General features: G+C 40.4%; 1 protein-coding gene across 3 annotated transcripts in view; it reads right to left on the reverse strand.

The window, feature by feature from the left end:
- Nucleotides 1-1591: 1591 nt before the first annotated feature.
- TMTC4 (transmembrane O-mannosyltransferase targeting cadherins 4) overlaps nt 1592-14986 on the reverse strand; it is a 65264-nt gene continuing 51869 nt past the window's right edge. For all 3 annotated transcript variants that reach the window (XM_043582574.1, XM_043582593.1, XM_043582583.1), the window contains exons 15-18: nt 9192-9306; nt 7623-7735; nt 3485-3554; nt 1592-1823 (exon numbers count right to left, since the gene is read on the reverse strand). In XM_043582574.1, the coding sequence (XP_043438509.1) occupies nt 1675-1823; nt 3485-3554; nt 7623-7735; nt 9192-9306 (447 nt within the window). In that variant the 3' untranslated portion in view covers nt 1592-1674. The remainder of the gene's footprint in view (nt 1824-3484; nt 3555-7622; nt 7736-9191; nt 9307-14986) is intronic.

Consider the following 14986-nt stretch of genomic DNA (forward strand, 5'->3'; position numbering starts at 1 on the left):
CAGCACTTCCTTTTCTGATGTATGTCACACACCAGTACTGTCTTTCCTGATGTACCTCAACCATCATAAGTCACAATTTCTAAATTACAATTCATTGCAGATCTGCTCCCCAAAATGTGAGTGTAGAGAATTAAATTCATCTCATTGTGGATCCGTTCATCCCATTCTCTAAACTTGGATAGAGGACAATTGTATTAAATGGTCTCTAACACCAAAGAGAAGCCACATATGAAAAAGGATGAATTGGTCACTTGGATTTCATTTTAAGGGAAAGGAAGACACAAAGTTCATGAACTTGAAAATCACCTATTAAGAAGGCAATACATTTTTATACCAGCCTGTGTAATAATTTTACTGCATAAGATATTATAGAGGTTGCATAAAGCATTAGGTCAACACCATATACAGAAGAATAAAGCAAAAAGGATTATCTTGATCAAATAAAATAGAAAAAAATTCAATTCTTAAAAATACCACAAATTCCCCAAATGTGGCTCTTTTTTTTTTTTTAATTTTTTTTTTTCAACGTTTATTTATTTTTGGGACAGAGAGAGACAGAGCATGAACGGGGGAGGGGCAGAGAGAGAAGGAGACACAGAATCGGAAACAGGCTCCAGGCTCTGAGCCATCAGCCCAGAGCCCGACGCGGGGCTCGAACTCACGGACCGCGAGATCGTGACCTGGCTGAAGTCGGACGCTTAACCGACTGCGCCACCCAGGCGCCCCTATGTGGCTCTTTTTAAGACAAAATCTACCTCTTGCATTTCCTGAATATAGTAATGACTGTGGTTCCATTAACCCGAACAGAACACTGCCTTATAGCTAAAAACTTAAAAAAAGCAACTTACAGAGATATGTAACCCTCTTAATACTGTATATAACAAAAACAAAAACATCAGGCTGACTGCCTGCTTTTGCCTAAAGCATGGCTTGAATTTAGTATTAATACCAACAGCTTATATAGAATGTGAATACTACATAATTTCCTTTGTCATGAAGCTGCACAAATCGGAGAATCCAAAAATGATTGCAGGAGTGAGTTTTCCAATGACGGGAAAGTATATAAATATACTAGATGTTAAAATTTCCATTCTTCATTCAATTATTTGCCCTGTTTAAAACATAAAAATACAAATAAATATATTTCCTTACAAGGGAAATTCATAGTCTATTGTTAAAAAAAGATAAAGAAACAAAAATCTTAATTTACTTTTTCTTGTCATTAAATAAAAATTCTAATATACAGACATATTCGATATTTATATAAACCGTGGGAGTCCATTTATGATTTCTTGTTCACAACTGACATTTAATAGTGTTAGTCTCTGTACAACGTGGCTCACACCCCATATGCAGGTTTAATTTTACATTCTGCTCCACCTAATTTTTTTTTCTCTTTTTTTCTTTTTAATTAAAAAAGATTTCATTTTTGGAATTTTAGGATTTACATTTGAGTCGTCTGAAAAAATACAATTTCAATGCAAAAACCACATCGAGCATTCAAGAAGAGTATACTGCTGGTGCTGTAATCTTTTTGCGTGTCTTTTTGCGTGTTTTCATAGAAAAAAAAACCAGTCAAATAAACAACATGTAGGACTTTTAAATGGTCAAACACAACCATATCATATTAATGATACGCCTCATGCACACAAACAAAAAATGAAGGAAAAAGGATCAGACGTCTTTCTTTTGCTTTTGTTCTAGCTTTCTTCTTAATAGACTATAATTCTCCTTAGTTCCTGATGCAGTGGGGTCAAGCTGCAGAGAGATTTCATAGTGTTTTTTGGCCAAGTCTAGATGTCCCCAACGATGATAAAGCACAGCTGAAATAGCAAGAGAAAGATTTCATTGGAAAGGCTTCTGAATACCTTACAGTATTCCCAACCACTTGTGCCAATACACACACACACACACATACACACACACACAGTTTTCAAAAATCATTGTTTCAAATAATATTGTTTGTGCCGCAAACTTTATTTAATAACCACACTCCCTGGTGATTGTCTGTTTAACCACCACCCGTTACTCCTGGGGTTCTGCAGATCACTAGATATGACCCATCTTCTTACAGCAACATTATTACATAAAGAAGGAAACTAAGATTACATCAAGGTTCTCAAAGTTGCCATGAAAGTTCCAGGAAGTCAGGCTGGATATGGCTGGGCTCTGGTATGTCTCAGGGCCCCAACCATGCGCCAAGTCCAGCATCTGAATAATGATTCCCCTACATCTTTTGTCAAAATACTAGCTTGTTTGTTGCTAGCTAAGAATAAGGGCACTCACATCAAGATCTGACCATAAAATGATAGTTAAAATCTATTAGAATGGTAAGTGTCTGATTATTATCATGATTTTGTAAGTGAAACTAATTTTTTACATGGGCGGAAGAGTAACTATTGCTGCTTTGTGACTTTCATGATGAGTAGCTACAGAGTCTGTAGGGAACTGATTTGGTGAAAACATAGTCACATGCTGAGCATTCTAAGCATTGACATGACACTCTAAAAATGGTAATTATTGAGATATAAAAATGGAAAAAGGAATTCTAGAGAATAAATAATTGTAAATGCACCTTAATTTTATTTTGTTTTTTTATAACCTTTAAAAAAAAATCTTTCTTCATTTTGAGAGAGAGAGAGAGACAGAATGTGAGTGGGGAAGGGGCGGAGAGAGATGGAGACACAGAATCTGAAGCAGGCTCCAGGCTCTGAGCTGTCAGCACAGAGCCTGATGTGTGGCTCGAACCCATGAACTGTGAGATCATGACCTCAGCCAAAGTCAGACGCTTAAAGGACTGAGCCACCTAGGCGCCCCTGTAAATGCACTTTTAGCAGAGACCTAAGAGAACATAAGAACACAGTGGAGACCAGGCTATAATGGAAGGTCCTCTATGGAATAAAGGAAAGGATGTAAGTTAGACCAGAAACTTCCAAAGTAATTCTGTGTTTAACATTCTAGGATCTTTCACACAAAGAAAGAAACTCGAAGTTTATCATAAGAAGGGGATAAACTGAGTGGGGAATTTTGGGTGTTGGTCTGGTCATACAGTTACAACTTATACATAGGACTACTATTTTGCTACCTTTTTAATGTAATAATTTCTTTAAAAAAAACACATCTTAGAGGGGCACCTGGGTGGCTCAGTCGGTTAAGCATCTGACTCTTGATCTCGACTCAGATCATGATCTCATGGTTTGTGGGATTGAGCCCCACATGGGGCTGACAGCACGAAGAATGCTTGGGATCCTGTTGCTCCCTCTTTGCTTGCACTCTCTCTCTCTCTCTCTCTCTCTCTCTCTCTCTCTCAAAATAAATAAATAAACTTAAAAAAAAAAACCCACATCTTAGAACCAGATTATAAAGACCAATGCAGGCTAGATTTGTTAAAAACTACTTTCTCTACATTGATATTACAGAATGCACCCATTTCTTTAAACTTACACGGACTTTTGATATGATTCAAATTGAAAATTTTCCTTACCCAAATTGCCATGGTAACTTGCAGCATTTGGATGAGCTTTAATTGCTTTGAGGAATAAAGCTTCAGATTCCTGAAGAATGATATAAAAAATAAGGTATTGCAAGATGCAAAAGCAACACACAGTTTTGCTGTGTACAGTTTTCAAATATTTAAAACTGTTCAAACATTGTTTTGTGACACTGCATCCTTCTCCCAGAAACATTTGGGAAGGCCAGCGGGGCCATACCCCGTTAAGAGGTTCTGAAGGGCAATCAGGGAAGTGTGTGACAGGGCAAAGGGGACAGAACAATAGTGAGGGGAAGATGGGCAACGGAGATCAATGGTGGCTGCAGAGAGAGCACGAATATGCTAATGAGGTTTGCCACCTGCCTCCCAGAAGTGGCTGAAAGTTTGCAACTTGAAGCAAGTAGCTCGATTCAGGGTGCAGTGGAGGATGAGCCAGAGTCAAATGACCAGGAAAGGGCTAGGCTGTTGAGGACACCCACAAAAGCGTCATTTTCATTCAGCATCAATGAATTCATTTCTAGGATTCTCAAGGTAGGAGCTGGGGCCAATTTAATCCCCCCAAGACTCACAACCCCTCAGCAATCCAGAAGGGGCTCATTCAGCTGGAAAAAATAAGCAGAGAGAAGCAGGGAGAGACAACTACCTGTCACGTAAGCAGTCGCAGGATTGTATGTGACCATGACCAAATGCCCCTGGTGTGTGTGAACTGGTTCTTGTATAGACTTGCATTTCCTCCAAATAGTGCTTATTTCCAATCGGGCTGTGAAAAGGCACGGCCAAGTGTTTTTTTACCTGATCATCATGTGACCATGGCTGCCTGGATGGTCCCATTCTACCATAATGCTGGGAGATAAAGATGCCGAACTGTTCTTTGCTGACATCTGCCGGGGGTAGCTACTCACACCCGTCTACATTTGTGCTACTGAAGGGCCACACATGCTTTAGTGAGTATCAAACAGTAAGCTTAAACAACTAAAGTTGGTGGATGGGGGACAGGTTTGCTCCTTCTAGCTGCACCTTCTGTGAATTTTCCAGGCAGGCTTCCTGGAAAATATCTAGGATCGTGCATTTTGTAAAGTGTAGAAGGACCAATTTCCTTGCCCTGTGATGGCCCATGGTACTCCTGAGAAACAGGCCGGGCATTTGGGCAAACAGCTCTGAAGCCACAACCTTTTTAGAGAGAGCTGGCAGAGAAAATTTTATATTTTGGAGATGTTGTCCAAAAAGGACTGAATGAAGACATTGTTACAAGATGTCAGCAAACAGCACTTCCGGAGCTCAGAGTCAATGTCTACGTTCCAAGCTGTGGTCGCTGAAACTCGTTCAAGGAAGTGTAAGGTTTTCCTGACATATTAGGTATGCTGGTAAAAAAGAAACCAAATGGATTGCATAGATTTGGAGTGGTTTCTAAGTACCTACGCTTTCTGATGACTTTCAAATATTACCATTTAATCTAAAATCTGAGAAATAGGAAGTCCAGGGAATCTAAATCTACTTTAAAATGCTTCTCTAACAAACTGAGGGTTGATGGGGGGTGGGAGGGAGGAGAGGGTGGGTGATGGGTATTGAGGAGGGCACCTTTTGGGATGAGCACTGGGTGTTGTATGGAAACCAATTTGTCAATAAATTTCATTAAAAAAAAAATAAAATAAAATGCTTCTCTACTTGCAAAGGAAGTAGAGTTAATTAGAGACAACTGATGGAGAGAGAAAAAGCAAGTTAGGAGTTCTCGGGGGACTCTGGATTCGTTTAAGGAATTTTTGAAATGCCCATGAGTGTGGACACCATTCAGGAGGACGTGGAGTCAGAGTCAGGTTTGGAGGACATGGTGGTGTTCAGGATGGCATGTGTAGAGAGAGGAGCAGGGCTTGTACCATCTTGGGGGGCTGCCGCTCTTGGCAAGGCAGAGCCTGAACCTTGAGTGGGGGTGTGAGGAGGCTGAGGGAGGTAATGGGGGAGGAAAAACTAAGTCAAAGTTCCCGAGTTTAAAAATGGCACACTGACAGAAGGGGCATCAGGAGGAAAGAGAGGTTCTATGCTTCCATCTTGGTTATGTAACAGTGGGGTGGCCATGAAAGGATGCTTCAGGGGCTGCTGTTAGGTAACAGGGCTGCTCAGATGACAATCTGCCCCATAATCACAGGGGCACAAGGCATTGTGCACAGGTATAAATCACTGTGCACATCAATGTCTTAAGAGGGAATCTGGAAGCCTGAATGTTTCACGGCCAAATGTGGGAAGCATTCAGCCATTTCACAGCTGTAACTGGGCACTTAATAAATGCCCATTAGCCCGCTGGATAGCAGAGGAGTTGTAAAAATGGGACTTGGGGCTCTGCCCTCGTGAAGTCTCCAGGCTCACTAATGAGATTTGTCAAGTTAATGATAATACAGAACAGCAAAGGCTTAGGCGAAGTGAGTTATATAGACAGCAGACACCTGTCCTGACTCTCCATCCCTAAGTCCCCACTACCTTGCCACCTCTGCAGAGAGTCCCCACCCAGTGCCCTTCAAGGACGGGCTAGAAGTAGCTGACCAACAGCAATGGGGGTCACTTCTGCAGCATCGTGAGAGGAAAATCTAAATTCCAAATCCTGAACTTAAAACAATATATGAAGCAAGCACCCGGTGGCTGACACCACAGCTCAGGGAGTAACATCACGTCCCTCCTTTTGGCAGAACTGTTGCAAGGTTCTTATTTCGGATTTCATCTTCTGTTTCCTCATCTTAGGCTCAGCACCCTGGCCTACACAATTAGGATGCAAAATGTGTAGAGAAATAGGAAACCCATTTCTCCATTCTGCTCTATGGAGTATTTTCTACTTTATCTGGGAAAAAAAAATGATATGAACTGGAAGCCAAATGAACCGTGGGTTCTATCACCTTAATAGAGTTCTAGTTTATAGGCTGTGGGGTGATAGAAAAATCAATACAATGGTTACATAGGCTGCATCTTGAAAATGACTGGCTGTAGCTGGTCACTGGACACTCCCAACCCATCCCAGGCTGATGGGGATGCCTGGAGAGGTCAGTAGAAGGGAAAACCACAAAACTTGCCTTCTTTCCCTGGTTCTATACCGGTAAGTCCATAAAAAATAAAAATTAACCCCCTCAAAAAGTCATCTCTGGAGCAGAATCTAGAAACATCAAAATATTAACCGGGGCCATCAAACTCCCTGATATTTAAAAATGAGACATGCATGAACTATCTTACTGTTGTTTTGGAAAATTATGCCAATAATGGTATGTGATGAGCAGAGGAGAAGTTAAGTAACATGGAACACACATGAATGAATCACTTCCTTTAGGCCCGGTGTGATCAACATTCGATACAGCTCCTGATTCTGAAAGAAAAAATTGCTGCCACAGAGGATGAAGGCACTGCATCTGAAAGTGTGTTTTCTGTAGCATCTGTGTTAGAAACCTAGGATGCTAGCTGCAAGTGCACAGTCCCTGACTCCACCCTGTCGACTGAGACAGCATCCTGTAGGGAGGAATCTGCGCATTTGTATCTAATACACTCCCTCACTGGTTCTGAGCCTCACGCTTGAAGTCTGAGATCACTGATGTTAGGAACACAGAGTCCCCTTCAGGCCACAGGGTGCCGTGTGCCTTCTGATTCGCAGTTGTCACTCCTGGCCAGTCCTGGGAGCCTAGATCTAGTATCTTTTGGTTCCACTGGTCAGACACTTCCAGGGCCTTGCAGATGACATACAGCTTAACTCTAGATGAGGAAAAACTCTAAATGGGCAAGAACCAGTCCTGCATTCCCCATGGGCTGGAATTTTTTTGTGCAGAAGACCGCACCAACAAATCAGAGCTCCCACCTGCCTACGAGGGACAAAATCAAACAACTTCGTGCCAGGGTTGGGGCTGGGGCATCACTGCCTCCTCTCTGGGCTTCTCCTCCCCACCCCACATTTGAGCAATGGTGATGAATTCTGATGAGAAAGGACACAAAGTCTGTGCAAATCCATCTTTTGGGCAAATCCATCTTTTTGACCAAGCCACACTGGTACACTGCCCCCACTGTTTTTGCCTAATTCTGAATTTAACTGGGCAGAAGTAACATTTATGGCTTTTGTCAGATGCTGGCATTAATTGCAAGAAATCACGGCCTGCAGTTTACACACCTTGTATTTCTGGGACTTCCCCAGCACATTTGCCAACGAGAACATCAGAGAGTGATCATTAGGTATTAATTCCAGCGCCTCTCTTCCAACTGCTTCAGCTTGGGCTAAATTACCTGCAAGGAAAACATAGAAAAATTAAAAAAAAAAAACATGTTAACATTGTACTGGTATGACTTAAGAAAATCAATGAAGAATGCATAACACACATATACACATGCAATATACACACAACACACAAACACCACACACATACACACAACACAGAACACACATACACACAGATAACACATACATACACACAGCACACACACACACATACACACAACACAGACACATACACACATGGCACATAACACACACATACACAGATGACACATACATACAGCACAGCACACACATATACATACACACAACACATAACACACATACAGCACAACATACACATACACAACACGTAATACACATATGCACAGATAACACACATACACACAGCACAACACACATACACATACACACAATACACAAACATTACATATACACAGCACAACATACACATATACATATACACACACAACACATAACACACGTCTATAGATAACACACACACAGCACACACATATACAAACATACAACACACACATATACACATAACACACATGCACACAGATAACACACATACACATAGCACAACACACACGTATACATACTCACCACACACACACACACACACACACACACACACAACCCCATAAATTGCAAAGATACTGCAGTCTAGTGCAATTCTAACATAATATACAAACAGCTTTTGATTAAATTCTTTAAAAGCATATAAAACCTAGTTTTAATTTTTTCCCAGATACCAGTTATACCCACATCGGAGAAAACAAGTCTGCACCATAAGAGTGTCCACAGTAACACTTTAATAACTGAGTATTTATCATATCGAAGTATACATTTTGTATTTTCATTAGAAGCACTGCTTAGATGGCTCACTAGCTTGAAATTCTGCCAAATTAAAACTATCATTTCTTATGGGCTGCTTGGATTTTCAAAAGTAGGGGAGCAGGGTAACTCCTGGTTGACGGAGCTAAGATCTGGGCTGAGGAACCACATCATCAAGTCTGTTAGCATCCTATCTAAAAGAAGAGCCCATGACTCTGACTGTAGGTTTGAGGGCATCTCCTTTGACAACAGTCCATGAACTTTAGAGCATGGTCTTCACAGGTCGTAAACCCCGAAGCCATTTTTGCTCTTTTGGTGCCTCTAGCATGGGGACGGGCAATGCTAGATAACACACTTCAGACGAAACGAGATCTTAGCACCCGTCTTCACCCCTGGCTCAGCACTAATTCCAAGTAAAGTGTCATTTTCCCACACATACCTGTTTCAATAGGTCAAAGGAAACTCTGTCTTCTAGAAGAACAGACATTTTTGTATTACCCCATATTATTTTTTTTAAACTAATACACACTAGAGAAAGAAAAAGCACGCTAATCTGTTTCCTAAGTATTCAATGGCACCGCATCATGGCTCCATTTCCTCCAATGTATTTAATTCACCTCTCTGTACCTGTATTGTCAAGGAGTATGATCATGTTGTTCCAGGCCAAACTGTGCTCTGGTTTCAGCACGGTGGCGTTTCTCCACGCATTCAACGCATCGACATGACGATTCAGATCTGCGTACTGGAAACAAAGCATGGCCCCCCAAAATCAGTATTCCAATGTTCTTGCTTCCTCTAGGACATAACCAAACCCAAAACCAAACCCCTACCAAGCCTAACTTATAATTACAGAACTTCTAATTTTTCGTATTAACTCGCTGAATCTCAAAATACCTCACTGAAGTACATAACTATCCCCATTTTACAGATGAAACAACAGAGGTACAGAAAAATTAAGTAATTTGCCCAAAGTTACACATCTAGAAATGGCAGAGTGGGGATGAGAACCAGGTAGTCTAGCTCCCAAGCCTACAACCTCTTAACTATAATTCATAATTTAGTGATCCCAGGTGTGAAATCATATTTGAGACTACTAGAGAGACAAAAATTAAAAACCGAATCATTATTCTTTTTACAGAAAGACTTCACATAGTCTATCGTTGATAAGGTATTATTTAAAGGGGTAAATAAATATTTAATGTGATTAACAGCTACATATGACGAATTCGCCATGTGAAGAATGTTCTAGTAGGTGGTTTCTGCCTACATCTAAGCTACACAGAAAACGATGAGTGTGTTCGACATACTCAGTAAACTCCTTGGAAAAATCTTAAGCGGCAATGTGAAACACCTTGGCAATTTTTTTAAGATGTTATTTTTATGTAATCTCTATATCCAACGTGGGGCTCGAACTAACAACCCAGACATCAAGAGTCACACGCTCTTAACTGATGGAGCCAGCCAGGCACCCTCATCTTGGCAATTTGAAGCCTGTTTGCCTCCTTTTGGAAGGAGAGAATGATCTGTTGCTTTCTTTTGAGAGGGCCTGTTGTTTAACACTGACAACAGCACAGAAAGCCTGGGTCTCAATCTGCATAGTTAATAAAAGCATTCCGAGGCAGAAAATGATGGATTTTTTAGCAGGTGAACCTCTTGCCTTAACTCCGTTCAAATGCCCATGTCTTATTTGAATGAACTTCCTTTCACTCTACAAAAACTATACACGGTTACAATTTATCCAAGGTCAAGGCAATTTCCTTCCTTACTGGCAAGTCTGTCTTTTCATTAGAGGACAGAAACGTTTTTATTTTCTCATGACCCACATGGTAAACAGGTGACATATGATGCAAGAAAAAGAAAGTTTTAATTATGGAAACCTTATAAATATCCATTTGCTAAAGATGTTGTCAGATTTCTCAGGAGGCTCAGAAACTCAGGTCACAATATTTCACCCTTAAACAAGGAAATGATGTGAAAAGTTCAAAAAGTAAAATAACTTAGGGTGCTAATTATATCAACATTTAATTGCCTGAATCTGAGTTTCCACTGATTTCTTGGTCAATTCTCTCTAGCAAGTGACATTCATTTGAGTTAATTGGGCAAAATCTGTGATGACATTCTTTCTAACACACAGGCAAACCAACATAACTTCATTAACACAACACCAAAATTCTTCACATAGGTTATTATTTCTTATTATTATTATTACTATTTACTGAAGAATAACAACAAACTGAATCGGGCAAAATTTACTTTTATTTTGTCTCAACCTTTACCCTTCTTAGATTATCAATACAAAGTGAACAACACTTTAAGGGAAGCCGAGGAAAATGGTGACTTAGCCAGAACTACCATCCAGAAAGTAGACAGGCAATGAGCACATTATTTACCTCTTAGCTCTATGCCCATCCTTCTATACTCTGCAATATGCATTTCCCAGAGTCCTTTGCCACTTGGCCCCTTGTTAGGCTTCTGCCAACAGGAGTCACAGGTGACATCAGATGGCTTGAAGAGGGGCCCTTTCCCCCACTCTCCCATTGTTGCTCCTGTTCCTTGGCGGTGCATCTGATGGGGCAATTCCTCCCACTCCCTACCCCCCACCGCCCACCTCCATGGTGCCAGGCTGGAAGCAGTGGTCCTTCTTCATGATCTTAGTTCTTGAGATTATGGTAGCTCCTGAGATGGTAGCCCCCTCTCTGAGCCCTTCTATTCTGGTGGCACCACTTCCTCTTGTTTGTTACCCCAATGCTACAGGGTTTCCTTACACTCTCACAGTTCATGTCATCTAACCAGTTCTATCTTCCAGCCTTCCAACAGTTGTCTAACCCATTCTCTGCACTGAATCTTCTCTATTTAAAATACTTAGCATAGGGGTGCCTGGCTGGCTTAGGAAGAGCATGTGACTCCTGATCTTGGGGTTGTAAGTTCGAGCCCATGTTGGGTGTAGAGATTACTAAAAAATAAAAATAAAATAAATAAAATAAATAAATAAAATGAAATAAAATAAAATAAAATAAAATAAAATAAAATAAAATAAAATAAAATAAAATCGCATAGCTTCTGTTTTCCTAAATGGCTCCTGACTGATACAATCAGTTCTTGCAGAATGAACTGTCTCTAGTAATGCCTCCAGTCACTATTACTGCAATTCTCTACTAGTAATGTATCCCAAATAATCCAGCGTTTCCTAATTTTCTATTTCACAAGAAAACTACATTATATTCCCTTCTTATATGGGTGCAGAAATCAAAACACATTTCTGTCATTACTAAAGAGTGACTAAAGAGGATTTTTAAAAAGAAATTTTGTTATTAAGTTCGTCTTATTCACCAATATATAAATGTGTTGGTTGAGCTGTTAAAGATTAAGCTCTTAATGCTTTTAAGCTGTCAAGCAGGCAAAAGCTGGATAATTAAACAACAATGGAGAGAAAAATCTTTAAATAAGCAAGAGCAGTTGGCAGAAGGGAACATAGGAAGATCATTTTATGGTAGCATAATTAGTAAACAATGCACATAGAGAGTGGCACAAGGTCTCAACACACTTAATACAACAGATGATCTTCTATGTGAAAGTGGGAATGAATCCCAAGGACTGGTGTACATGGATAAAATCCCGAATCTTATATTCTATTTTCCTTTCTTTGGACATAACTCTTACAAAGGGTTCATTTAGCATAAATTCTCTATTTTCCAAACCCCAAGGAATTGCAGTGACAGGCAGTTACTAGGGGAAAGAAAAAGACTGCTAAGTTTTAGAGCCTGAAAGTATAACCTAGAAGACTATAGGCAGATACACTCAGTTTGCAAACAATAATCTAAAAAGCTACCTTCAACGCTGAAGAAAAAAATGAAAGAAGAATTCATATGGATATCAAACACAATGTCATGCAGGTATTAGTGTAATAGTCACAGTAAATAAAAACAGTAATCCCTGTAATAACTGCCCAGTGCAAGTACTCAGAAAATACCCAATTTGCTCCCATCCCCCATTCTCACTTCATTAACTTTGCAAGGATCCGTCCTGCTTTGTATGTGCCTGAATTTTTTGGTCTCTACTTATATCAATATAGGTGAAGTTTTACTGTCTTCCTACCATCCTCCTCAGAGAGAACAATGTAGGGCATCAAAATGTGCTTCCCCAAATATACCACTTTGACATAAGGATTATTGCACTAACAACAATTGAGATTCAACAGATGCAGAAAGAAGCCTTCCAGGAGCTTCCCTTATCTGACTCAAAGCAGAAACAGTGACGTAAGGACTGCCATAAACCCCCTATGGCCACGAAGGAGGACCCACACAAACCTTCATTAGTTTCTATATGCATTTACCCTCTGATAGCTTGCCACCCTTGGAAGTCTAAAACATCTTCCTTTCTTTTGTCACTTCTCTACAAATGTATTTTAATTACAAATGTATTTGTTAAGATGCTATATAAGCCCAAGTTCTAACTGTCTCTTTGAGTTACTCATCACTGAATTTTTCCTATGTGTATGCATGATGCATGTGTTAATATACTCTGTTTCTTTTCTCTTGTTAATCTGTAGTCAGTCTGGTTTGCAGGGTCCCAAAGAAAGAACCTAAGAGGATAGAGGAAACTTTTTTATCCCTCTTTGACAGCTTCTCATTAGAATAATAGCTCTCTTTGAATCTTCAGGCTTCACAGAGAAAGCTGCTTCAACATCAATGTATGTAACTAGATCAGAATTTTAAAATGTAGAAGGAAACAGAAATGTGGCCAAGGTCAAGTGGCTCTGGAGAAAGTTATGTGGGACAACAGGAATTGCCTGCTATCAATTTTCCTTGTTTAAACATCTTGCTGTTGCACGGATTTCTTTTTTTTTTTTTTTAATTTTTAAATTTTTTTTAATGTTTACTTATTTTTGAGAGAGGCAGAGACAGAATATGACTGGGTTGGGGCAGAGAGAGAGGGAGGCACAGAAGTTGAAGCAGGCTCCAGGCTCTGAGCTGTCAGCACAGAGCCCGACACGGAGCTCGAACTCACAAGCTGTGAGATCATGACCTGAGCCGAAGTCGGACGCTCAACTGACTGAGCCACCCAGGCGCCCTGCTGTTGCACAGATTTAGTCACATTACTGTCACTTTCCTCCACACCCAGGGAGAAACAATTCCTCTTTTCCACACTAGAGTGGGTATATAGAAATGGAAGCTTCCTAGAATACATCATAGCTGAAACACATCTTCTATTCTTTGAAAAATAAACACAGGAGCCACTTCACTTTAAAATTTAGAACACCAGCAGTATCTGCCCATTTAAAGTGACCTATGCATAATTTGAAGTGATGTGTGCACAGTGGGAGAGGTGGAACGTCACCATCATTAGTCACACATTCCTGCCACCTTGTTTCCCCTGTTTATAAAATTCTGCCTCTGCAATGTGCACAATCATGACTACCCAGTCCAGACACAAAGCAGATTAGACCAAACATATTCCCATCAAGGTAATAACTGAAGACTGGATTTTCAATAATCTTAAAGCAACTCATGTTTTCTAGGTTGTCCTCCCCAAATAGTCTCTTCTGCTCTGAGCTGATCAGTCTGTCTGCTCAAAGCTCAGATAGATCTGCTTCCCAAATGCAGTGCCAACAACAGGGTATTGAAATGTCCGGGGAATTTTGTTGGTTTGTTTTGTAAATATAGATCTTTTATGGAGCCTCTGATTCCCTAAATCCAGGATGGGTGGAAAGACTTGGATGTTCAACCAGTTTTGGGACTGACTTGTTTTGATAACACAAGGACTCCATAAAAGCAAGTCTTCAAGACCCTTAAAGTGAGGATAAATAGGCATCTCTTTAAAACAACTTTGATGTAATCCTATCTGTGCACAAGGTTGGATAAAATCTGGAAAATTATATATAAACTTCTTTTATTTAAAAAAAATTTTTTTTAATTTATTTATTTTGAGAGAGCGGGGGTGGGGGGGGCGGTGGAGGGGCAGAAAGAGAGAGAATCCTAAGCAGGCTCCACACTGTCAGTGCAGAGCCCGACGTGGGGCTTGATCCCATGACTGTGAGATCGTGACCTGAGCCGAAATCAAGAGTTAGATGCTCAACTGACTGAGTCACACAGGTGCCCCAGTATACAGGGCAACTGACTTTGGCTCAGGTCATAATCTCACAGTTATGAGTTCAAGCCCTGTGTTGGGCTCTCTGCTGTCAGTGTGGAACCTGCTTTGGATCCTCTGTCGTCCACCCCCCCCCCCCCCCCCCCCCCGCACCTCTCCCTCTATCAAAAAAAAAAAGTCACATCACTATACATGTATTCCAGTTTGGTTAAAATGAGCAAAAAATTTTCCCTTCAATGTGTCATTTAATCAAACTGAATATATGACGAACATATGTAGTTTCTTGAAACCCAATTAAAAGCTTAACTTAAGGGAGAATATAATCTTTCTTGTTT

Source organism: Prionailurus bengalensis, chromosome A1, assembly GCF_016509475.1.
Source record: "Prionailurus bengalensis isolate Pbe53 chromosome A1, Fcat_Pben_1.1_paternal_pri, whole genome shotgun sequence".
In the NCBI taxonomy this organism is placed as follows: domain Eukaryota; kingdom Metazoa; phylum Chordata; class Mammalia; order Carnivora; family Felidae; genus Prionailurus; species Prionailurus bengalensis.